At 44.3% G+C, this 24882-nt stretch overlaps 1 protein-coding gene across 3 annotated transcripts in view; it reads right to left on the bottom strand.

The window, feature by feature from the left end:
- Positions 1–16674: 16674 nt before the first annotated feature.
- ENTREP1 (endosomal transmembrane epsin interactor 1) overlaps positions 16675–24882 on the bottom strand; it is a 66429-nt gene continuing 58221 nt past the window's right edge. For all 3 annotated transcript variants that reach the window (XM_089913282.1, XM_022573548.3, XM_089913281.1), the window contains one exon: positions 16675–23089. In XM_089913282.1, the coding sequence (XP_089769408.1) occupies positions 22886–23089 (204 nt within the window). In that variant the 3' untranslated portion in view covers positions 16675–22885. The remainder of the gene's footprint in view (positions 23090–24882) is intronic.

Raw genomic sequence — 24882 nt, 5'->3', positions numbered from 1 at the left:
GTAATACATGTACACATGTAGCTGATTCAATTTGTTATACAGCAGAAACTAACACACCATTGTAAAGCAATTATACTCCAATAAAGATGTTAAAAAATTAAGAAATTAAAAATTAATCTAATTAAAAATGGTTAAAATGGTAAATTTTATATTATATATATTTTACCAAAATTTTTAAGATAAAAATACACAAGGATGGAATCAGTTTGGAGGTAGTATTTTATATGGAATGGCTAGAGAAGGCCTCACTGAGAAGAAGTAAGGTGGGGCCCTGTAGATGTCTAGGGGATGAGGGTTCCAAAGAAGGGACAGCACACACAAAGGCCCTGAGGCCCCCTCTTGCAGGGAGGGCTGTAGGGCAGTGTAGCTGGAGCAGAGAGAGGGAGGCAGCAAGTGGTTGGAGATGAACTCACTCCAGTGGGGTAAAGTGCCATAGTGGTGAATGTAGGTGAGGGTAAGATCTTCGGTGCCGCGCGAGCACACGTGCACAAACATACACACACGCACTCCCCTAATCATTTCCACACAAACCCCCTCACTCCATCACACTCAGCTCTCCTCATCGCCTCTTCTGTGCTCCCATCAGTAGCAGGAGCTAGGAATTGGCACCCTCCGGTGATGTAACATTGGAAATGCCAAATCCAGATGACTAACTGGATCCCAGACGGTGACTGAGTTAATGAGGAATCTTAGCCACCCATTGCAGGCCCCTTGCTTCCAAATAAGGAAACAAAAGTCCCTGGGAATTCCCTGGCGGTCCAGCAGTTAGGACTCTGTACTTTCACTGCCGAGAGCGCGCGTTCGGTCCCTGGACAGGGAGCTAACATCCCGCATGCCACAACACGGAAACAGAAGTCCTAACTAGGAACAGGACTCATCCGAAGCCACGCAGTGAGCAGTCAGCTAGAACCCCACTCCCTGGCTCCCACGCTACTGCTCCTTTGTGTAATCCCAGCCTCTGACCAATGGGGTGGGGGCAGGCTCATCTTCCTATTGGCCAGGCTGAGAGCTGCCTAGGGCAGGCTGAGCACACTGCCGTGACCTCAGCCTTGGGCCACCTCCAGGGTCTTTGTGAGAGCTGGGCAGAAAAGCACAGAAAACTGCTGGTACCCCATCACTTCTGCCAGGCTGGGAGAAGCCACTCCAGGAGGGCTGAGGGTGACAGTGTGAGAGGCAGAAGGTGGGAATCACAGCCTCATCGCTACTCTGCACCCCCTTCCCCAGAGCCCACTCCACACTCTGCTCCTATTGGCCACCTTGCTTAACTATATGACAGCTCTCTTTCCCCTCCACTAAATAGTTTCTTATGGGTAGGGACCAAATTTTTCTCAACTTTGTAGTCATGGTGGGTTATAATTAGAAGAGTCATAGACAAGGATTTGAATTGTAGCTCAGCTTTTATATTAATTATATTCTCACTGTGTTACCCTGGGCAAGTTAATTAACTACTCTGAGCAACTATGTCTTCATCTGTAAAATAGGCACAGCTTGGCTCAGTTCTTAAGATTAGAGATTCTGTCCTTGAAGCATTAACATGTGCAATAGAGGCAGGCATTATGTACAAAGTACAGAACTGGTCCTGGAGGGAAAGTGTCAGGGAACTCTTTTCTGAGGAGGTGATATCTCTGCAGGGCTTTGAAGGTGCTGTAGGAACTTTCCAGGTGCCATGGCTGGGGAGAACAGTCCATGCAGAGGCATAGAGGCCTGGAAGAATGTGGTAAGAGGATACAAAAGCACTTGGTACTATGAAAGCGAGGCATGGTGACTTTCCACCATGTCAACTTAGCTAAGCTGGAACTTGGTTTTCCAGACTTCTCTTCCCTATGTGATTCCAAATTAGGGTTGTCCACAAGAGAAGGAGGGAGATTTGGATGGCAGATATGAAGCGTCAGCCACAATGCACTGAAAATGTAGCAGAGAGCTGGATGCTGCTGCAGCACACACAGTGTCCCTGGGCTGCTGGTTCCCGCAGTTGGCTCAGGGCGAAGACCATCCAGTGGCTCCTGCAGGTCCTCTTCTAGCCTCTCTGAGTCCTGGGCTAGGTGTGTATTTACAATACATATGTACATATACGTGTGTATATATGTGTGCACACACACACACATATTCCCCTCCAGAGAGCCGGTTGTTAAACCCTTACCAGCACACCTGCTCCAGTCCAGCTTCTCCAGTCCAGCTTCTCCAGCTTCTCTTGGACCATCTCCAAGCTTACTTGTGGGGATTTAGCCCGCAAATCTTTATTCATAAAATAAACAATAATCTTTTTATGGCCCATTTGAGAGCAAAGTATCAACAAAATCTTGGTGAGTCTTGGTCACAGCACTAGGTGGGCAGGCTCTGTGGGGTCCCCAGGGCCTGCCTTGGCAAGGTGAGAAAAGAGATGCATTCTGGGTGACATCTGAGGGTCCCTTGGGTGCAGGGGCCTCAGAGCAAAACAAAATGCTTGCCACTCACCAGGGTTTAATAAATTCTAGCCGGCCCCACTAACAGTCACAATGAGAACTTGCATTCTTTGACCACCTCTAAGGTGCCAGGCAGATGAGTTGCATGTATGTTACAACATTTCATGGCACAGCAGTATCACAAAGCAGATACTGATGAAGAATCTGAACTCAGATGTAGTAGGTAAGTTGCCCAAAGTACCAGTGATGATTTCAACTCAATCCTGGTTATGCAGTACCGCTCACTCTTCCTGCAGGAGCGTGTGGTCAGAGGCATGGCCTGCAGGTACACAGGTACCTGGACTGCCAAGCACGATGCTCATCACAAGATGTCACCTACAGGGGGCTTGGTGGCAGGGGGATTGGATGTGGGGTAAGGGCAGAGGGCCAGGGAGATAGATATGCAGCCACCTTAGAATAGGGGGTAAGAACAGGATGTTTGGGGCCACAGGGGAGCACAGTCAAGTCACAGTGTGTCAGGAAAGGTTGGCTACACTTAGGTTTTGAGGCCCATGCAGTCCAGACAAGAGCAAGTCCATATGCAGCTTCATGGTATTTCATTTATTTCACTCTTCACTAAAGAGTAGCTCTGGGGGAGGGCACACGCAAATTCTACCTGTGCCGTTATCTGCCAGCTTCCATTCTCACACCTGAGACTTCCTTAGTCCATTTCTTCAACTTCTGAGCTTGGTGCCCACCACTGTGCTGGGAACTGAGGATGCAGAGCTGGACCAGAGGCACCGTCTGTGCCCGGGGGCTCACAGCAAGGGCCCAGCATCAGCTGTGTGGCTGGAGGGTGGGTAAGTACGTGGTGAGTTCTGGTTCCCTTACTACCTGGGCCCTCACCAGCACGGAGGCCTTTGGTAAATTCATCTCATTGTGCTGCAGTGTCCTCATCTGAGAAATGGGACTTGCTAGCAGTGCTTACCACTGAGGGTGTCTCTGAAGTGTAAATGAGATAAACAGATGAGGGACTTGGAATGGTGCCTGGCTGTAGTAAGCACTCCGTGGGTGTCAGCAGTGATTGTCCCAGGAGAGTCTCAGTGGCTGGCATCTTCATCTGGGGTCCCCATTAAGATACTCAGAATCACCCCGTCTGGAGGTGAGCCAGGCATCTCTGTGGTGTGCCTGGCTCTCCTGGCCTCCTGCAATTGCTGGGCTGATCTGTGGTATTCTACAGCCCCCTGGTGGGCCTTATGGGAGTATAGCAACTAATTCAATAAACTCCATGATTCTGATTCTAGAGGGAACTAAGTCTGAGGGCTGGCATGGTCTAGATTTCACTCCCCATGCATTGCTCAGGGCCTATGTTATCCTCATTTCTCTTTAGTAAAAGAGAAACTAGTCAGCTGCTATTCTCTTGGCTTATCCATAGTGGGTGAAGACAGGGCACAGAATAAACCCTTCCTGTTCTACTGCTTTGCTCAAGTTACTGCCATGCAAAAATAGATTAGGTGGGGAGGAAACACCTGGCTGGAACCAGGAGGCAGGGGAGGGGTCTCCACCAACCCCATCCTGAGTTCCAGAACCTTCCATCCAGCTCAGTGGCTCTCATTGGCCAGGGTTCCAGGGGTCCCAGCCAATCCAGCAGGGGGTGGGGGCACTCTGCAGCTTTGGACACCAGAAGCAGGGGACATCTAGGGAGCCACAAGCACAGCTCATCCCGTGGATGTGTTGACAACCGCCTGGAGTTGCCTTCTCAGTGGATGTTGGATATGGGATGCCCAGAAATCCCCCAAGTGGAAACCACCGACACCACCCTTGGACTTGTACTTCCCCAACCAGAACCAGTCCCGCAACTGCTACCAGAGCGTCCAGGGCACCGTGCTGGATCCAGCACATCAAGGATGGCACTTTCACACACTCTTGGAAGGATCAGCCCCCGCAAACCCCAGCCTCCCTTCTGCCAGGGTCCCCGCCTCAGTTACGCACCTCCACCCCCAATCTCTAAGCCACAAATAGAGTCATGTTATTCCTGCAAACACAGAAACCAACAAATCGCGTGGGAATAGAATACTTTAAAGTGGATTCTAAATGCACCAAGAAGTCTAGCCGTCTAATGGCATTTACTAAACAATGGTAAATCTGATGGTCTTTCGGTGGTGAATGAAACGTTTGGGTTCTTTATTCAGATTATGGTCATTCATTCAGCCAATTAGCATTTATTTAGGGTTAATTCTGTGCCGGGAACTGGGGACACCACAGTGAACAATACAGACAAAATCCCTGCTCTCCTGCAATTTGTGTTCTAGTGGAAGAGACAAAAAATAAAAAGTAAGGGGCTTCTCTGGTGGCGCAGTGGTTGAGAGTCCGCCTGCCGATGCAGGGGACACGGGTTCCTGCCCCGGTCCGGGAAGATCCCACATGCCGCGGAGCGGCTGGGCCTGTGAGCCATGGCCGCTGAGCCTGCGCGTCCGGAGCCTGTGCTCCGCAACGGGAGAGGCCACAACAGTGAGAGGCCCGCATACCACAAAAAAATAAAATAAAATAAAAAATAAAATGTAAATAAAATATATAGTTATTTGAAGTCGTGACACGGGCTAGGGAGTAAAATTAAGCAGGGAAACCATAGGAGTGCCAGAGGGCTCTAGTTTTGGAGGCTGGGGGGTAGGGGGAGGTAGAAAAGGCTTCACTGATAAGGGGACATTTGAGTTAAGACTGATGGAGGTGAGGGAGCAAGTGATCAGAAAGCATTCCAGGCAGGGAGAGGGCAAGTACAAAGGCCCTGAGGTAGGAACACATGGACATGTTTAGAAATAGGGAGGAAGTCGGAGCAGGCTGAGCAGAGAGAGAGGGTAAGAGAAGACCAAGCCAGAGATAATCCCAGGGTAGGGTGGGAGCTTTACGTGGGCCTTGTAAGTGACTCCAGAGTTCTGGCTTTTATTCTGAGCCAGGTGGGAGTCATTGGAGGGTTCTGACCAGAGGAATGTTTTAACACGACTGCTCTGGCTCCTTCGTGGAGAAGGGATCGAAAGAGGTGATGCTTTAGTCCTTTTATACTCTTCCTCTCACACCCTATCTGCTAGCAAGTTTTCCCAATTCTGCTTCCAAAGTATGTAGTCCTCTAAATCAGGTTCCTAAGGCCAGGCTTTTCAATTACATTAAGTCCCTATTTTATTTTTTAATTTTTATTTATAACCAATTTTTCTGATTACAAAACATGCATATTCATCTAAAATTTTTCAAAAATTTAGAAAACTGAGAAGAAAATGGCAATCATATGCAGTGTCAAGTACCCAGAGAGAATCATTAGGAACTTTTTGGTATGTTTCCTTTCAGACTGTGTATTGTGTGTTGTGCTGTGTTCCTAGATCTTACTTCTTTCGTTTAACATTCTATCATAAACTATTCCCCAGGCCAGTAAGAATTCCTTGAAACCATATTTAATGGCAATATACTGTTCTATCACATATATAATTTTTTTAAATTTTAAGGCAGAATATTTTAACTAGTCTTCTTGCTGGACAGAAGGCCTATTTCAATTTCCTAATTGATTTTCTTGGTATTTCAAACTGCCGCAATCATTCTCTTTGTTCTGAAATCCTAAACCTTTCCTAACAGTATTAGCAATAACATTTCAACAGGGTTTCATATTTCCAGTTTTTTCCACTCTAACCTATGCTCCCTGCTGCCTCTGGGCTCTGTTAGGGGCTCCCATATGCCTCCAGGATAAAGTCCAATCGCCTTAGAAAGGCATTCCTGGGCCTTTACAAGCCTGGTTCTAACTCTTCATCCTGCCTCTTCTGCAACTCCTCACTGCTTCTGGATACTACCTTTTCTGCACATACAGCTTTTCCCATTGCCACTTCATTCTCTGCCTGTAACGCCCTTGCTGCCTGTGGAAACCCTCTTTAATCTTCTGTGGCCCCTTCCAGGACAACTTGCTTGCTGTTGTGTGATGCCTTGAGTACTTTTTACAGCATTTATTACACTGTGCTGTAATGTATCTTTAATCCACCGCGCTTCCCTGCTCCTCTATGAGTGCCTTGTGGGTGGGGACTGTGTCTGTCTTGCTCACTTCTTTACCCATTACACCTAGCAGAGTGCCTGGCACATGGTATAGAGCACAGGTATTTGTTCAAAGAATGGTCACCAATTGGCTAGGAGTTTACCAAAGTGGCAGAAACTTCATTGTCTTATGTCAGTAGCACCACCTCCTGGACGTAAACGGCTGTGGCAGGAGCCACATCTGAATCCGACCATGTTACTCATGACCTCTACAGCGCCCTCCTTAGAACAAGCCACTGCCATTATTACCTGGATTAATGCAGGAGCCTCCTAACTGGTCTCCCATTTTCTCTCTTCTGTCCACCTCCCCCTCCAACAGTAGGGAGAATGAACCCGTTAACATGGCGAAAGCATGTTAACCCCCTGCTCAAATCCTTCCAACTGGGTCTCATCACATGTAGGCTAAAACCAAGGGCCTTAGATCCCTCCTACACTGTTGGTGGGAATGTAAACTGGTGAAGCCACTGTGGAAAAGAGTATGGAGGCTTCTCAAAAAACTAAAAATAGAACTACCATATGACCCAGCAAGTCCACTTCTGAGTATATAGCTGAAGAAAACAAAAACACTAATTCAAAAAGATACATGTACCCCTAATGTTCATAGCAGCATTATTTACAATAGCCAAGATAAGAAGGTAACCTAAGTGTCCATTAACAGATGAATGAAGAAGATATTGTGTGTGTGTGTGTGTGTATATATATATATATACATATACACAAACACACACACCATATATACCATATATATGCCATATCTTCTTTATTCATTTATCTGTTAATGAATATGTAATCTGTATACACACACACACACACATACACACACAATGGAATGCTACTCAGCCATAAAAAAAGAACAAAATTTTGCATTTGCAGCAATATGGATGACTTGGAAGGCATTATACTAAGTGAAATAAGAAAGAGAAAGACAAATAATATATGGTATCACATGTGGAATCTAAAAAATAAAACAAACTAGTGAATATAACAAAAAAGCTCACTCATAGATATAGAGAACAAACTAGTGGTTACCAGAGGGGAGAGGGAAGGGGGGAGGGGCAAAATAGGGGTAGAGGATTAAGAGGTACAAACTATTATGTATAAAGTACAAACATACATTGTACAACACAGGGAATATAACCAATATTTTATAATAATTATAAATGGAGTATAACCTTTAAAAATTGTGAATCACTATATTGTACACCAGTAATTTATATAATACTGTATATCAACTATACTCAATAGAAAATAAATAAAATAAACCCAAGAGCCTTACAACAGCCAAAATGACCTGGTCCCTGGCTACCTCTCTGATCTCATTTCCTATCTATCTTTTTTTTTTTTTTTTTTGCTAATTCCATTCCATTCACAGTACTCCTTGAACACACACCAAAAGCACTCCTACCTCAGGGCCTTTGCCCTTCCTCTACCTGCTCCCATGTGGCTCATTCTCATTTCATCCAGATTCCTGCTGAAATGTCACCTCAACAAAGAGGATTTCCCTGAGCACTTCCTCTAGTGCAGCAGGGCCTAACCTGGTCACTCTGTCTGAAGCAGCAATGCTCATCACCTCCTAACCCTTTATCATGCTTTATTTTTCTTAATAGTCCTTACTATCATTGCTGTTATTTTAATTTTTTTTAACCTGGCTCCTTTCACTCAAATATAATTTGTTTTAGGAAGCAAATATAACACTGATACCTAAACCAGATATAAAGAAATATACAGACAAGTACTGTTCATAAATATCATTGCTAACTTTCTGAATAAAATATTAGCAAACACAATGAATCTAAAACCACATTCAGAAAATAGTACACCATGAATAAGAGGGATTTATTCAATAATGCAAGGTGACTCACTATTAGAAATCCATTAACATCATAGTCCACATTAAAAAAAAATCTAAAGGGAAAAATCATGATTATCCCTATCAAGTCTGAGAAAAATTTAACACCCTTCATGAAAATCACAAAAACAAACAAGAAAAACAGATAAGAACTTAGGAACTGAGGTATAAGTATACCTCGACATGATAGAATGTATATACTTTCATCCTAAATCTCTTATTTAATGAGGAAGCATCAGAGGCATTTCCTCTAAGATCAGGAACAAAGCAAGGATGTCAATGATCTCTACTACTCTCCAACACTGTACTAGAGCTATCAGCTAATGCAATTAGACAAGAGAAATCAAGTCAAGTTATAAGAACTGGTTGTTGGGCTGCACCAAGCTATAAGAACTGGTTGTAGGCCTACAAGGCCTGTACTCAGCCAGCTTCAAGACCAAAGAAAGAGTCAGCAACAAACATCAAGGTTTAATGGATAGGGGGAGCTTACATGCCTGAAGCAAGGTCCTGCAGTGACACTTCACCATGGGTGGTGGATGGCAGGCAGGGCATGGGAGCAGGCTTCACTACTAGGGAGAAGGGTAGATTGCCATTTGTAGAGGAAACTGACCTCAGGTTGACTTGTTGATTACCAGGGAAACTAGCAGAGAGTCACATCCTTCACTGCCCCCTTGATAAGAACAGTCACTAGCTGTGTCCTGAAGCTAGTATGTAAGAAGGTCAGACCTGTGAGTAGGGTATAGGTGAAGCAAGCACTGGTTGAGTAGGGGATGTACAGAGAGCAAAAGAACAGCCACGTTCTTGAGTTCAGGAGCACCACAAAACTGGGGGAAAGAGAGACTCCACTCTTAGGGGGTGCACACAAGGTTTCACATACACTGGGACCCAGCATAAAGCAGTAACTCCATAGGAGTCAGGGCTGGAACTACCTATGAGTCTTGGAGGGTCTCCTGGGGAGGGGGGGGGTCGGCTAGGGCTCACTGTGAGGGGCAAGGACACTTGTGGCAGAGGTCACAGTATGAGCTCTCCCAGAGGTTGCCATTTTGGCATCAAGACCTGGCCCTACCCAACAGCCTACAGGCTCCAGCACTGTGATGCCTCAGGACAAACAACCAGCAGGATAGAAACACAGACCCACCCATCAGCAGACAGGGTGCCTAAAGCCATACTGAGCTCACAGTCACCTATAAACACACCTCTTGACATAACTCTGCCCACCAGAGGGACAAGACCCAGCTCCACCCACCAGTAGGCAGGCACCAGTCCCTCCCACCAAGAAGCCTGCACAAGCCTCAGGACCAATTTCACCCACCAGAGGGCAGACACCAGAAGAAAGAGGAGCTACGATCCTCCAGCCAGTGGAAAGGAGACCACAAACACAGAAAGTTAGACAAAATGAGGTGGCAGAGAAATACGTTTTAGATGAAGGAACAAGATAAAAACCCATAAGAACAACTAAATGAGGAGATAGGCAACCTACCTGAAAAAGAATTTAGAGTAATGATAGTAAAGATGATCCAAGATCTCGGAAAAAGAGGCACAGACAGAGAAGTTACAAGAGATGTTTATCAAAGAGCTAGAATATTTAAAGAACAAACAAATGGATATGAACAATACAATAACTGGAATGAAAAATATACTAGAAAGAATCAATAGCAGAATAACTGAGGCAGAAGAACGAATAAGTGAGCTGGAAGACAGAATGGTGAAAATCATTGCCCCGGAATAGAATAAAGAAAAACAAACAAGAAAAGAAATGAGGACAGTCTCAGAGATCTCTGGGAAACATTAAATGCAGCAACATTCACAATATACAAGTACCAGAAGAAGAGAGAGAAAGGGCCTGAGAAAAATTTGAAGAGATTACAGTTGAAAACTTCCCTAACATGAGAAAGGAAATACTCACTCAACTCCAGGAAGTGCAGAGAGTCCCATACAAGATAAAAACAAGGAGGAACACGCCGAGATACATATTAATCAAACTGACAAAAATTAAAGACAAATATTAAAAGCAACAAGGGAAAAGCAACAAATAATATACAAGGGAATTCCCATAAGGTTATCAGCTGATTTTTCAGCAGAAACTCTACAGGCCAGAAGGGAGTGGCATGATATATTTAAAGTGATGAAAGGGAAAAACCTACAACCAAGAATATACTACCCAGCAAGGCTCTCATTCAGATTCAACATAGAAATCAAAATTTTTCCAGACAAGCAAAAGCTAAGAGAATTCAGCACCACCAAACCAGCATTACAACAAATCCTAAAGGAATTTCTCTAGGTGGAATAGAAAAGGCCACAACTAGAATCAAGAAAATTTTGCATGAGGAGGCTCACCAGTAAAGGCAAGCATAAAGTAAAGGTAGGAAATCATCCACTCACAAATATGATATCAAAACCAGAAATCAGGGTTTCCCTGGTGGCGCAGTGGTTGAGAGTCCACCTGCCAATGCAGGGGACACGGGTTCGTGCCCCAGTCCGGGAGGATCCCACATGCCGCGGAGCAGCTGGGCCTGTGAGCCATGGCCGCTGAGCCTGCACGTCCGGAGCCTGTGCTCTGCAACGGGAGAGGCCACAACAGTGAGAGGCCCGTGTACAGCAAAAAAAAACAAAAAACAAATAAAAAACAGCAATCAAGAGAAGACGAGAGTACAAATGCAGAATATTGGAAATTTATTTGAAATTAAGAGATCACCAACTTAAAACAATCTTGTACACATATAGACTGCTATATCAAAACCTCATAGGAACCACAAACCAAAAATCTACAATAGATACACATACACACACACACACACACACACACACACACACAAGCAATCTAAACACATCACTAAAAATTGATATCAAATCACAAGAGAAGAAAACAAAAGACGAAGGGAAGAAAAAAGACCTTCAAAAACAAATCCAAAACAATTAACAGAATGGCAATAAGAACATTCATATCTATAATTAACTTAAACGTAAATGGATTAAATGTTCCAACCAAAAGACACAGACTGGCTGAATGAATAAAAAAACAAGACCTCTATATATGCTGTCTATAAGAAACCCACTTCAGATCTAGGGACACATACAGACTGCAAGTGAGGGGATGGAAAATGTTATTCCATGCAAATGGAAATCAAAAGAAAGCTGGAGTAATAATACTCATATCAGACAAAATAAACTTTAAAATAAAGACTGTAACAAGAGACAAAAATGAACACTATAGGGGCTTCCCTGGTGGTGCAGTGGTTGAGAATCCGCCTGCTGATGCAGGGGACATGGGTTCGTGCCCCGGTCCAGGAAGATCCCACATGCCGCAGAGCGGCTGGGCCCGTGAGCCATGGCTGCTGAGCCTGCGCATCCGGAGCCTGTGATCCGCAACAGGAGAGGCCACAACAGTGAGAGGCCCGCGTACCGCAGAAAAAAAAAAAAAAAAAAGAACACCGCATAATGATCAAGGATCAATCCAAGAAGAAGATATAACAATTGTAAATATATATGTACCCAACATAGAAGCAGCTCAATATATAAGACAAATGCTAACAGCCATAAAAGGATAAATTGATAGTAACACAATAATAGTAATACCACATTCTCATCAATGGACAGATCATCCAAACAGAAAATCAATAAGGAAACACAGGCCTTAAATGACACATTAGGCCAGATGGCCTTAATTGATATTTGTAGTACATTCCATCCAAAAGCAGCAGAATATGCTTTCTTATCAAGTGCACATGGAAGATTCTTCAGGATAGATCACATCTTGGGCCACAAATCAAGCCTCAGTAAATTTAAGAAAACTGAAGTCATATCAAGCATCTTTTCTGACCACAATGCTATGAGATTAGAAATCAATTACAGGAAAAAAACACTGTAAAAAACACAAACACATGGAGGCTAAACAATATGTTACTAAACAACCAATGGATCACTGAAGAAATCAAAGAGGAAATCAAAATATACCTAGAGATAAATGACAATGAAAACACGACAGTCCAAAACCTTTGAGTTGCAGCAAAAGCAGTTCTAAGAGGGAAGTTTATAGCAATACAATCTTACCTCACGAAAAAAGAAAAATCTCAAATAAACAACATAACATTACCCCTAAAGCAACTAGAGAAAGAAGAACAAACAAAACCCAAAGTTAGTACAAGGAAAGATATCATAAAGATCAGAGCAGGAATAAATGAAATAGAGAGGAAGAAAACAACAGCAAAGATCAATGAAACTAAAAGCTCGTTCTTTGAGAAGATAAACAAAATTGATAAACCTTTAGCCAGACTCACCAAGAAACGAAAGAGAGAGGACTCAAATCAATAAAATTAGAAATTAAAAAGTAGTTACAACTGACACCACAGAAATACAAAGGATCATAAGAGACTACTATAAAACAACTATATGACAATAAACTGGACAACCTAGAAGAAATAGACAAATTCTTAGGAAGGTACAACCATCTAAGACTGAACCAGGAAAAAACAGAAAATATGAACAGGTGAATCACAAGTACTGAAATTGAAACAGTGATTAAAAATTTTCCAACAAACAAAAGTCCAGGACCACATGGCCTCACAGGAGAATTCTATCAAACATTTAGAGAAGAGTTAACCCCTATCCTTCTGAGACTCTTCCAAAAAATTGCTGAGGAAGGAACACTCCCAAGTTCATTCTTTGAGGCCACCATCACCCTGAAACAAAATCAGACAAAGATACCACAAAAAAAGAAAATTACAGGCCAATATCACTGATGAACATAGATGCAAAAATCCTCAAATCCTCAACAAAATACTAGCAAACCAAATCCAACAATACATTAAAAGGATCATACACTATGATCAAGTGGGATTTATCCCAGTGATGCAAGGATTCTTCAATAGCCGCAGATACACCACGTGAACAACCTGAAGAATAAAAACCGTATGATCATCTCAATAGATGCAGAAAAAGCTTTTGACAAAATTCAAGACCCATTTATGATGGGTCTCTAGAAAGTGGGAATAGAGGGAACTTACCTCAACATAATAAAGGCCATAGATGACAAACCCACAGTTAACACCATTCTAGACAGTGAAAAGCTGAAAGCATTCCCTCTAAGACCAGGAACAAGGCAAGGATGTCCACTCTCGCCACTTTTATTCAACATAGTTTTGGAAGCCCTAGCCATGACAATCAGAGAAGAAGAATAAATAAAAGGAATCTAAATTCGAAAAGAAGAAGTAAAACTGTCACTGTTTGCAGATGACATGATACTATACATACAAAATCCTAAAGATGCTACCAGAAAACTACTAGAGCTCATCAATCAATTTGGTAAAGTTGCAGGATACAAAATTAATACACAGAAATCTGCTGCATTTCTATACACTAACAACAAACGATCAGAAAGAGAAATTAAGGAAACAATCCCATTTACCATCTCATCAAAAAGAATGAAATACCAAGGAATAAACCTATCTAAGGAGGCAAAAGACCTGTACTCTGAAAACTATAATATGCAGATGAAAGAAATTGAAGATGACAGAAACAGATGGAGAGATATACCATGTTCTTGGATTGGAAGAAGCAATATTCTGAAAATGACTATACTACCGAAGGCACTCTACAGATTCAATACAATTCCTATCAAATTACCAATGGCAGGCTTCCCTGGTGGCACAGTGGTTGAGAGTCCGCCGGCCAATGCAGGGGACGCGGGTTCGTGCCCTGGTCCGGGAAGATCCCACATGCTGCGGAGCAGCTGGGCCTGCACGGGCCTGTGCGTCCGGAGCCTGTGCTCTGCAACGGGAGAGGCCACAACAGTGAGAGGGCCGTGTACTGCCAAAAAAAATTACCAATGGCATTTTTCACAGAACTAGAACAAAAAAATTTTTAATTTGTGTGGAAACACAAAAGACCCCGAATAGCCAAAGCAATCTTGAGAAAGAAAAATGGAGCTGGAGGAATCAGGCTCCCTGACTTCAGACTCTACCACAAAGCTACAGTAATCAAGACAGTATGGTACTGGCACAAAAACAGAAATATAGATCAATGGAACAGGATAGAAAGCCCAGAGATAAACCCACAGACATATGGTCACCTTATCTTTGATAAAGGAGGCAAGAATATACAGTGGTGAAAAGACAGCCTCTTCAATAAGTGGTGCTGGGAAAACTGGACAGCTACGTGTAAAAGAATGAAATTATAACATTCTCTAACATCACACAAAAAAATAAACTCAAAATGGATCAAAGGCCTAAATATAAGATCGGACACGATGAAACTCTTAGAGGAAAACATAGGCAGAACACTCTTTGATATAAATTGCAGCAATATCTTTTTGGATCCACCTCCTAGAGTAATGAAAATAAAAACAAAAATAAACAAATGGGACCTAATTAAACTTAAAAGCCTCTGCACAGCAACGGGAACCATCAACAAAATGAAAAGACAACCCACAGAATGGGAGAAAATATTTGCAAATGATGCGACCAACAAGGGATTAATCTCCAAAATTTACAAAAGACTCATGTAGCTCTATGTCAAAAAAGAAAAAAAAGCAACCCAATCAAAAATGGGCAGATCTAAATAGACATTTCTCCAAAGAAGACATACAGATGGTTAAAAAGCACATAAAAAAGATACTCAACATCACTAATTATCAGAGAAATACAAATCAAAACTACAATGAGGTATCACCTCACACCAGTCAGAATGTCCCTCAAAAACTCTACAAATAATAAATGCTGGAGAGGGTGTGAAGAAAAGGGAACCCTCCTACACTGTTGGTGGGAATGTAAACTGGTGCAGCCACTATGGAGAACAGTATGGAGGTTCCTTAAAAAACTAAAAATGGAACTACCATATGACCCAGCAATCCCATTCCTGGGCATATCCAGAGAAAACCATAATCCGAAAGGATACATGCACCCCAATGTTCACTGCAGCACTATTTACAATAGCCAATATATGGAAGCAACCTAAATGTTCATTGACAGAGAAATGGATAAAGAAGATGTGGTACATATATACAATGGAATATTACTCAGCCATAAAAAAATGTAATAATGCCGTTGGCAGCAACATGGATGGACCTAGAGATCATCACAGTAAGTGAAGTAAGTCAGGCAGAAAAAGACAAATATCATATGATATCACTCATATGTGAAATCTAAAAAAAAATGATACAGGGCTTTCCTGTGGCGCAGTGAGTAAGAATCCGCTTGCCAATGCCGGGGACATGGGTTCGAGCCCTAGTCAGGGAACGAAGATCCCACATGCCACGGGGCAACACAGCTACTGAAGCCCAAGCACCTAGAGCCCGGGCTCCGCAAAAAGAGAAGCCACCGCAAGGAGAAGCCTGAGCACCACAAAGAAGAGTAGCCCCCACTCGCCACAACTAGAGAAAACCTGCGTGCAGCAACGAAAACCCAACAAAGCAATAAATAAATAAAATTAAATATTTTTTAAAAAATGATAACAAATGAACTTATTTATAAAACAGGAACAGACTCACAGATATTGGGAACAAACTTATGGTTACCAAAGCCGAAATGTGGAGGGGAGGGATAATTCAGGAGCTTGGGATGAACACACAGGCACTACTATGTATAAGATGGATAACCAACAAGGACCTACTGTATAGCTCAGGGAACTCTACTCAAAATTCTGTGATAACCTATATAAGAATCTAAAAAAAATGTATATATGTATAACCGAATCACTTTGCTGTACACCTGAAACTAACACAACATTGTAAATCAACTATAAGTCAATTTTTTAAAAAAAACCAAAAACTTAGTTTCAAGTTTCCAAAATCTGGAGAGATTATTTTAGATAGACATTCCCCAAACATAATTATTCCTGTAGAGTTTACCTAAAAGCTCTTTTTTTCCCTTTCAGTCGTAGAGCTCACACATGATTAAAGTTCCTGAGAGCCCAGGTAAGTCATTTACATCTCAAAGGCACAAGAAGAGAAATACCAGTTTCTTCTAGGGCGGAACAAATTACTTAAACCAATTACAAAAGGCTCACTTGGATGCAATAGAAGAGCCATTACGGGCCACTGTTCTCCAGATCTCTTGGCAGCCCCCATTCCGCAAGGATAGCCACCACAAGCCGCACATACTGGTGGACGGCCACGCTGGGACTTCCCCCGCAACTTTCAGGATCACCCCTGGAACTTCTGGGCCACAGGAGTTAGTGGACGGCCCTTGCAACATTCCATTCCCCGTCCGGTATTTCCCCACATCTCAGCGCTCACAGGAGCTTCCTCGGTCTCCTGGCTGCTCCTCCAATTAATGGGCTGCACCCCGCGGGCCTATAAGGCCTGTACTCGCCCAGCTTCAAGACCGAAGAAAGAGCCCGGGGTCAGCGACAAAGACATCTACGGTTTAACCAATGGGGGAGCTTACTTGTCTGGCGCAAGGTCCCGGAGCGACACCCCACCGTGTGCGACCAACACTGAGCAGGACGGAAGCAGGCTGGGCTTCCGGGTGGGGAGGGAGACGCTGGTTATAGGGGACTGACAGCAGGTGCGCTCATTGGTTACCAGGGAAACCGGCAGAGGGCAAGCCCCTCACTGCCCCCTTGATAAGAACAATCCCCAGCTGGGGCCTGGGGCGAGTATGTAAAAAGATCAGTCAGGTAAGTAGAGTATAGGTGAAGCAGGCATTGGGCAAGCAGGGGTTATACAGAGATCAAGGGAACAGTCATCTTGGGTGGCCTGACCATACACTGGTGAATTATGAAGGTTATTGTGAAGACTGCCTGCTAGTAAGATAGCTCGTAATAAATGTTAGTCATGATTACTATTTTGCAGTGATACACTGGTGTTAATGTTTCAATTCCCGTGGGTTCCAGTGGTGTTTCCTTTACCTTCCCATGGTTCTGCAGACAAAAAAAAAATGTTGCCTGCCATTTCAGTATAGAAAGAATGTTGCCCGCCATCAAGCCATCAGTCACCGCAGCTGCCCCTAATTGTGAGCACTGAGGAGAATTCAGGGTGGAGGAAAACAGGAGACTAGCTCTAGATGGTTAAGATGCATATCTAAGGAATACTGTCGATGGAGTCCAGAACTTTGCATCTTCTCACACATAGAAAAACACTGAAATCATTACCTTGAGATGTCTGGTTTTTGTGATCAGTCAGTAGTAATCTTTTGATGTTGTACTACATGTTTTATTCAACAAAAACTCGTATATACCCTGGCCCCTACCTTACCTCTTTGGAACAGTCCCTCAGAGCTATGAGAAGCAGGCAAGAGAAATGTAACTTTGCATTTATTATTATTATTGTTGGTCTGTCCCCCTCTCACCACTCAGCATTCTCTCCTCAGCACCTGGCTCACTGCTTGCTACTCCGTAGCTCAATAAATACCAGCTGAATGAATGAGAGGATGAAAGCTCCTGCAGAGAGAGAGAAATGGAAGAAACGTGGTACATTCTGGCCCCAGACTTGGCTTCCCTTGCAGAACCCCAGAGATGAAAACCATGTAAACAAAGGTGCCCTTGTCCAGGCCCCTAGCCTCGCCCACCCTTTGTTGTTCTCTTCTGCATCCAGCCGTGCCTGGGGGGAGGTGGAGATGCATTCCTTTATTCTGCTTCCCCAATTCCTCTCCTGCTGGGTGGAGGCAACAGCTACCCCTTTCCTCTGCCAGTTCTTCCTAATCCTGAGGGATTCACCAAAGCTTGAGGCCTTCTCGGTGTGGGCTTCTCTGCGAGGGGAGCCTTAGCTGTCAGCCACCCTTGGAGACACGTGGGTGCAGAGGGAAGGGTGTCTTCCTGTCCTCCCCTTCCCAGTCCATTAATCCCTCCCCATCCATCAATGTCCACACAGAATCACACAGAACTGGGAAACTCAGGCTAGAATGAGAACCCCAACCAGAACCACCTAAACTGTGGGCTGCACATGAGCCAAGAACTCTTTGTTCCTGGTCCCTGACAAGAGCAAGTTCAGATTGAGGGTGTTTTGAAATGTTAACTGGGTAGAGTTCTATTATGACTATTGAATCTAATAATTTAATAAGGGGGTTGAATGAGCCACTGAGCCACTGCAAGATATGGAGGAAACAAATGCGTATAGACGAAGTGCAAGAAGCCAATCGGAAGAAGCTCTCTGCTGTGTGCTCCAAATATATGACATTTTGGAAAAGGCAAAACTATGGAGGCAGTAAAAGGACGAGTGGTTGCCAGGGGTTCCAGGGAGGGAGGGATGAATTGGGGGAGCACTGAGGATGTTTAGGGCAGAGAAACTATTCTGTATAATATTTTAATGGTAGATACATGTCATTATTCATTTATTAAAACCCACAGAATATACAACACCGAGAGTGAACCCTTGTGTAAACTATGGATTTGGGGTGATAATGATGCATCAATGTAGACTGGATTATGACGCATGTACCACTCTGGTGAGGGATGTTGACTGTGGAGGAGACTGTGCTTGTGGGGGGGCAGGAGGTCTATGAGAACACTCAGTTTGGCTGTGAACCTAAAACTGCTCTTAAAAATAAAGTTTATTTAATACAAGGTTGGGGTGGGTTGTATTTTGTATGTCTTTTTTTATATTACGGTTATTTCTTTTTCCTGGCAAATCAGTGCTATGGACTGAATGTTTATGTCCCCTCAAAATCCGTATGTTGAAGCCCTAATCCCCAGTGTGATGGTTTTTGAATGTGGAACCTTTGGCAAATGACTGGGTTTAGATGAGGTCATGACGGTGAAGCTCCCATGATGGGATTAGTGCCCTTTAAGAAGATGAAGAGACCGGAGCCCTCTCTCTCTACCACATGAGGACACAGCAAGAAGGTGGCTGTCTGCAAGCCAGGAAGGTGGCTGTTCTCACCAGATGCTGAATCTTCCAGCACTTTGATCTTGAACTTCCCAGCTTCCAGTACTGTGAGAAATAAATAATTCTGTTGTTAAAGGCACCCAGTCTACAGTATGCTGTTATAGCAGCTTGAGCTAAGATAGCTTTTAGTCAGTTTGTTATAGTTTACAAAAGTTTTTGGTCTGTGACAGATTGGAGGGAAAAAAACTGATTCTTCATTGCAAATAGTGAGAAGCTCTGACCTGCACCAACAGCCCTAGTCCAGGAGCCGGAAGCACTGGTCTCCTGCTGCTGCTCTGTATTTAGCTCTCTGCCTCAGTTTCCCCATCTGCAAACTGAAGGGGTAGAGTGACCAGACCTAGCAAATGTGGCTGTTCAGCAAATGCTGGTTCTTTCGGTAAATATGGGCTACCTCAGGCAGTTAGGGGCCGTGGACCCCTTCCCTACCCCTCACCGTTTGTTGGGACATTCCAGAGAAAGCAAGTCTTGGGGAAATTCTGCCAGCCAGACACAAAAGCTCACTGGCAAGTGTGCACGAAATAGGTTGTAAGCTTGGGCAAGACTTGCTCTGTCTGAGGACACTGGGACACACAACTTGCGTGAAAGGTTGAGGCAGAGGCAACAGTATTCTGGAGGAGCAGCCTGTGTCCTGCTCCATGCCATGACAGTCTCCTTAAGTGGGGACCAGCCTCTCACTCCGCACCGGTGCAGAGGTAACACTGACTGTACAGTGCTTCTAGCTAGGAAGATCTTGAACATCACTTACTTACCCAGTGAAAACGTATTCCAAACACCTCTCATGCCAATTAGTCAACCTTCTGGTGTAATTTTTTTTTTTTTTTTTTTTTTGCGGTACGCAAGCCTCTCACTGTTGTGGCGTCTCCCATTGCGGAGCACAGGCTCCAGACGCGCAGGCTCAGCAGCCATGGCTCACTGGCCCAGCCGCTCCGCGGCATGTGGGATCCTCCCAGACCTGGGCACGAACCCACGTCCCCTGCATCGGCAGGTGGACTCTCAACCACTGCGCCACCAGGGAAGCCCTTCTGGTGTAATTTTATTTATTTATTTATATTTGCAGTACGTGGGCCTCTCACTGCTGTGGCCTCTCCCATTGCGGAGCACAGGCTCCAGACGCGCAGGCTCAGCGGCCATGGCCCACGGGCCCAGCCGCTCCGCGGCATGTGGGATCCTCCCGGACCGGGGCACGAACCCCTGTCCCCTCCATCGGCAGGCAGACTCTCAACCACTGCGCCACCAGGGAAGCCCTCTGGTGTAATTTTGATAAGTACCTTTGAGATGTTTTGTTACCACGTCTGGACTGGATTCTTAAGATGCTCTAAGTGCAAAAGAGCTGCCCTCCGTGATACATTCAGTTATACATACACATAAATAGCACATTATTAATGCCTACGTATTTTACAGTATATTACAGGGAACTATACTCACTATTTTATAATAACCTAAAAGGGAAAAGAATCTAAAAAAGAATAAATAAATAAATAAAGGGGACTTCCCTGGCGGTCCAGTGGTTAAGACTTCACCTTCCAATGCAGGAGGTGTGGGTTCAATTCCTGGTCGGGGAGCTAAGATCCCACATGCCTCACGGCTAAAAAACCAAAACATAAAACAGAAGCAATATTGTAACAGATTCAACAAAGACTTTAAAAATGGTCCACAACAGAAAAAAATCTTTAAAAAAAAATCTATAACAATCGTTTTTCTATACACTTGAAATTAACACAACATTGTAAATCAACTATACTTCAATAAAAAAGTAAAATTAAAATTTTTTTAAATTAAAAATAAGAATAAAAATAAAATAAATAATTTTTTAAAGTATATTACACCCAGCAAAAAGAGAGATGAATTGCATGGCCTCTAAGTTCCCTCCCAGGGCAAATATATATTGTAATATATATTTTTTACTTTAATATTCCTTGAAGACGAAAGTCAGTTTTCTGAGTTCACCAATACCTTCAGACCATGGAAATACATGGGAGTGTCCCCAGGCTGAGGGACAATTCTTCAAAGCTGAGATAGGTCTTCACTCCCTGCTGGTAGGCATCAGGTGATGTCCTCAGTTTCTGTGCTCCCCCAGAACACAGAGGCACCCCAGCTCCGTGCCTCCGGTCTTTCCCCTCTTCTTTACTCAGTGCCCTGACCTCACCCCAATTCCCACTCTGGCCTTGTTTGTTGTCTTGGAGCTGGGGGAGTCTGTGCTTCCACGAACCAAGCCAGAAGTCTCAGCAACCACTTTCTCACAGAAACATGAAATGGCAAACTGCTACTATTTGGGAGGTCAAGGAATGGAGTGCTTTCTGGAGACGGGCGGCTTGGGTGAGAATGGCATCTCTAGCGCTTAACTTGTGAGTGATCTTGGGCAAGGTACTGAACCTCATTTTCCTCATCTTTAAAATGGGGACAATCACAGCTTCCACCTCTTAGGCTGTTGCGAGGGTGACATGAGACTGTCAAGCCCCCAGCATAGTACCCGGAGCCCAGGCGGTACCCGACAAGGACAGCCAGCCTCACAGTGTACAGCCTCTTTGTTTAGCTCCTCACTGCCACTTTATCCCATATCCTGACCTAAACTAGTCCCCACGTGGCATGGTGATCATCTGAAGTATAATTAAATCTGCACTCTTCTGTTGCAAACTCTTCCATCATATCTCACTGTTAGCAGAAAAATCTAGCCTGAGGCTCCTCTCACCTCTCCCCTCGCTTGGGGCTGCAGTTACCGTGGTCCTTGCACTGGCCGTTCCCTCTGCCTGGAACACTCTTCCCTGACCCTCAAAGTCAAGTCCAGTTCAAATGTCATTTCCTCAAAGAAGCCCTCTCTAATGGCCCCATCCTCCTTAGCACTAATCCTCAATCTGTAATCACTTTACTGATTTATTGCTCATGACCCCACGAGAAGGCAGCTCAGGGAAGCCAAGCACTGACTCAATGGATGAAGGATGCATTGTTATCCATGGGGCTTGGGTGCTTTTGAGATTAAGCTGCTTTGGTGGCCTGCCCGGATCTGACCCCCTGGCCACCACTGTTGCAAGTTCCAAACCCATTGTAAGGTAAGGCCTGGCCATCTAAGCATAAACAAATGTTGCACAGTGAGCCTGGAAGTCCAAGGTAAACACTTTTATTCTCAGTTCTGCCTTAGCTGTCTCTAGTTTTGCAAGCATGAATAAATGGAATCAACAAGAATCCTCTCCCTAAATGTCTTTCAATAAAATTTGTCACCAAACAAGTTTCCTGTTTTTCCTAAAGAGAGTGTGATTTGAAAGTGACCTAACATGAGGCTTGACCATCGCAGTATATCAGGGTTAATCATCCTGCTTCCGTGCCAGTTCCACTCTCACTGGGCAGCAAATAAATAGCCGCCCAGCAGATCTGCCCTTCCAGCAGGTAAAGAACTCAGTGAGGAAGGGAACCGCGAGGGGTGTGGCGGGCACAGAATCCTGAGCCGTTTCTGCCCACAGCAGGGCAGACCCGGGCAGAGAAGGAGATGCGGCTTCATTCACGGCCTCCAGCACGGCGCATCCAAAAGCCAAATGGGTCCGGAATAACTTGTCATTCCCCCTCGAGTGCCCTTGGCCGGCAGAAAGGGGAGCCAAAGAACGGGAATAAATGTTCTCCAGAGTGCCCCCCTTTCTGAGGAGTACCCAGAGGGGAACCCCTACTCCCAGCCAAGAAACTACAGGGTTAGGAAGGGGATCCATCCCCTCAGAGGCCCTGGGTGCCTTCCAGGGCCCATCTTTCTTCCTGCTCCTCAGAAGCCCGGGCCCCACAGCTTCACAGGACAGTCTCTCGGATGACGCCAATGAGGCTGTGTGGCCTCTCAGCCTCCGCCCGCCGGGGCCTCCTCTCGGCTCTCGGCCTCCCCGCGGGGACAAAGGTGCTCAGGTCTCCGCAACTCCGCAGGTGCAGCAGGCCAGGCTGTCTCCTCGAGGGCAGCACGAGAGCCCTGGAAGTGCTGGGCTGCATCGGGCCCATGATCTTTGGGAGAATAAACAGGGTGACAAAGAGGTTAAGCTTCACCAGATGTGGTCCTCAGACCTGCCTCCTACATTTATCCATGTAATATTTAGTTTAGTCGCCTTGGGAAGGAAGAAAGGGTGTTTTCCCAAGGTGGAACCCACTTGGAATTCCAGAGAGTCTCTTAACATGTTGCCTCTTTCCTGAAGTTCCTAAGAAGTACCCCAAATTTTCTATTGTTTCAGCTGTAGACCTACCATGCTTAACTATGTGTCTATTGCAATCTCCTGCTTTATATTTAACATTCTTCTCATCACTTTTTTCCCAACTTCCCTGTGGTCTAAGCCACTGATTCTCACTGGGTCTGCACATCACGAGAGGGGAGGGGAGCCTGTCAGAAAAGTAGATTCTCTGCTCCCCCCTAGCAATTCTGACATGGGAATCTGGAACGGGGCTTGGGCATCTGTAGTTTTAACAAGAACTCAGGTGATCCCGATATACTTGAAAATTGTAAAACCACCGGTCTGCTTAAGTTTATAAAATGTCAGCTAAAACTAATGATGCTTCTAATTCATCTGATAACTCTTCAATTAAGAAAAAAACATGATAAACAACATAAAAACTAAGCCAATTTATTTGTAAAAGCTGTTAAGAATGTTTCTACTGCTAGATCTATTTTGCAATGCAGCACATACATAACTTTAAATATATCATATAACAGCAAAAATGGGCAATCCCCGATCCAACTGAGATTGATAAGAGGAGAACTGCTGTGTACATACAGTTTTTAAAATTACACAGTCATGTCTGTATGACCTATATTGCTGTTAGCATGTTGGGAAAAACTCAAGTGATTTACTACCATCTAACATCACAGAATGATCATTGGGATGTCTTTTTGTTTAGTTTCCACCATTCTGAGATTTTAAGGTCATTAAAAGGTTAATCCCCCCAAAATATGGGACATCAAATTTTTCTAACACTCTGTTATTATATTTGTCTTTAAGGCTGTCTTTGTTTCCTGAGTAAGAAGAAAATTCCAACATTCATAGATGTCTATTGTTATTACATGGTAAGTTAAGACAAGTGGTTTGGATATTGGTAAAAAATTAAAATGGATATAAAAACACATCCCAATAATACTAGAGAAGGTGAAAATGTGCAAAGCTGGGTAGAGTCAGAAATAAAAGCTCCCTTGCCCTTGTCCCTGCCTCCTTCTGTCTGGGGGATGGGGTGGCATTATGATACCTCACCACTGGGATCCAGTTCTGGAAGCCCCGTCAGATGGCCCAGAGTCTACTGCAACAATCCCTGTAACTGAACTTTGATCCAGTCTGTGCACAAAGACCTCGCAAACATTTATAGTGATAGCATCTGTTGAACTATAAGTGCTTGTTCTTTTTCCCCAAAGCTACTTTCCGTCAAGCAAGACTTTGCAGAAGGTCCAGACCAACAGCTCTGCAGATGCTCCAGCTCTTACCTCACCAGAACTTGGCAGCTCCAAATACTTGCTTCTGTTTTTCAGGCAATTGGGGTGAACAGAGGGAAGGAGGCAGGGAATGACATCTGGAGGAGACCAGGGACATGTGCGTGTAAATCTCTCTCCTACACAGGCTACCAACTGGAGCCTGACCTAGGACTACTGGTTGACCACTTTTTTAGAAAGCAAACAACAAAAGGGCCCATGGTTCATGTACCTCTTCACACGAGTAATCAGACTGTCCTGCTCCCCACGGTCCCCTGAGGGATGGGACAGATCTGGCTTCTGGCTTCTGTAAGAAGAGGCCAGCAGGTGGGAAGGGGAACAGAAAGGA

The sequence above is a fragment of the Delphinapterus leucas genome, chromosome 6, assembly GCF_059928025.1.
Source record: "Delphinapterus leucas isolate spDelLeu-1000000601 "Yukka" chromosome 6, BTC_Dleu_Yukka2, whole genome shotgun sequence".
Classification (NCBI taxonomy): Eukaryota; Metazoa; Chordata; class Mammalia; order Artiodactyla; family Monodontidae; genus Delphinapterus; species Delphinapterus leucas.
Note: the sequence above shows the minus strand (reverse complement) of the source record. Positions and strands in the feature narration are given on the sequence as shown.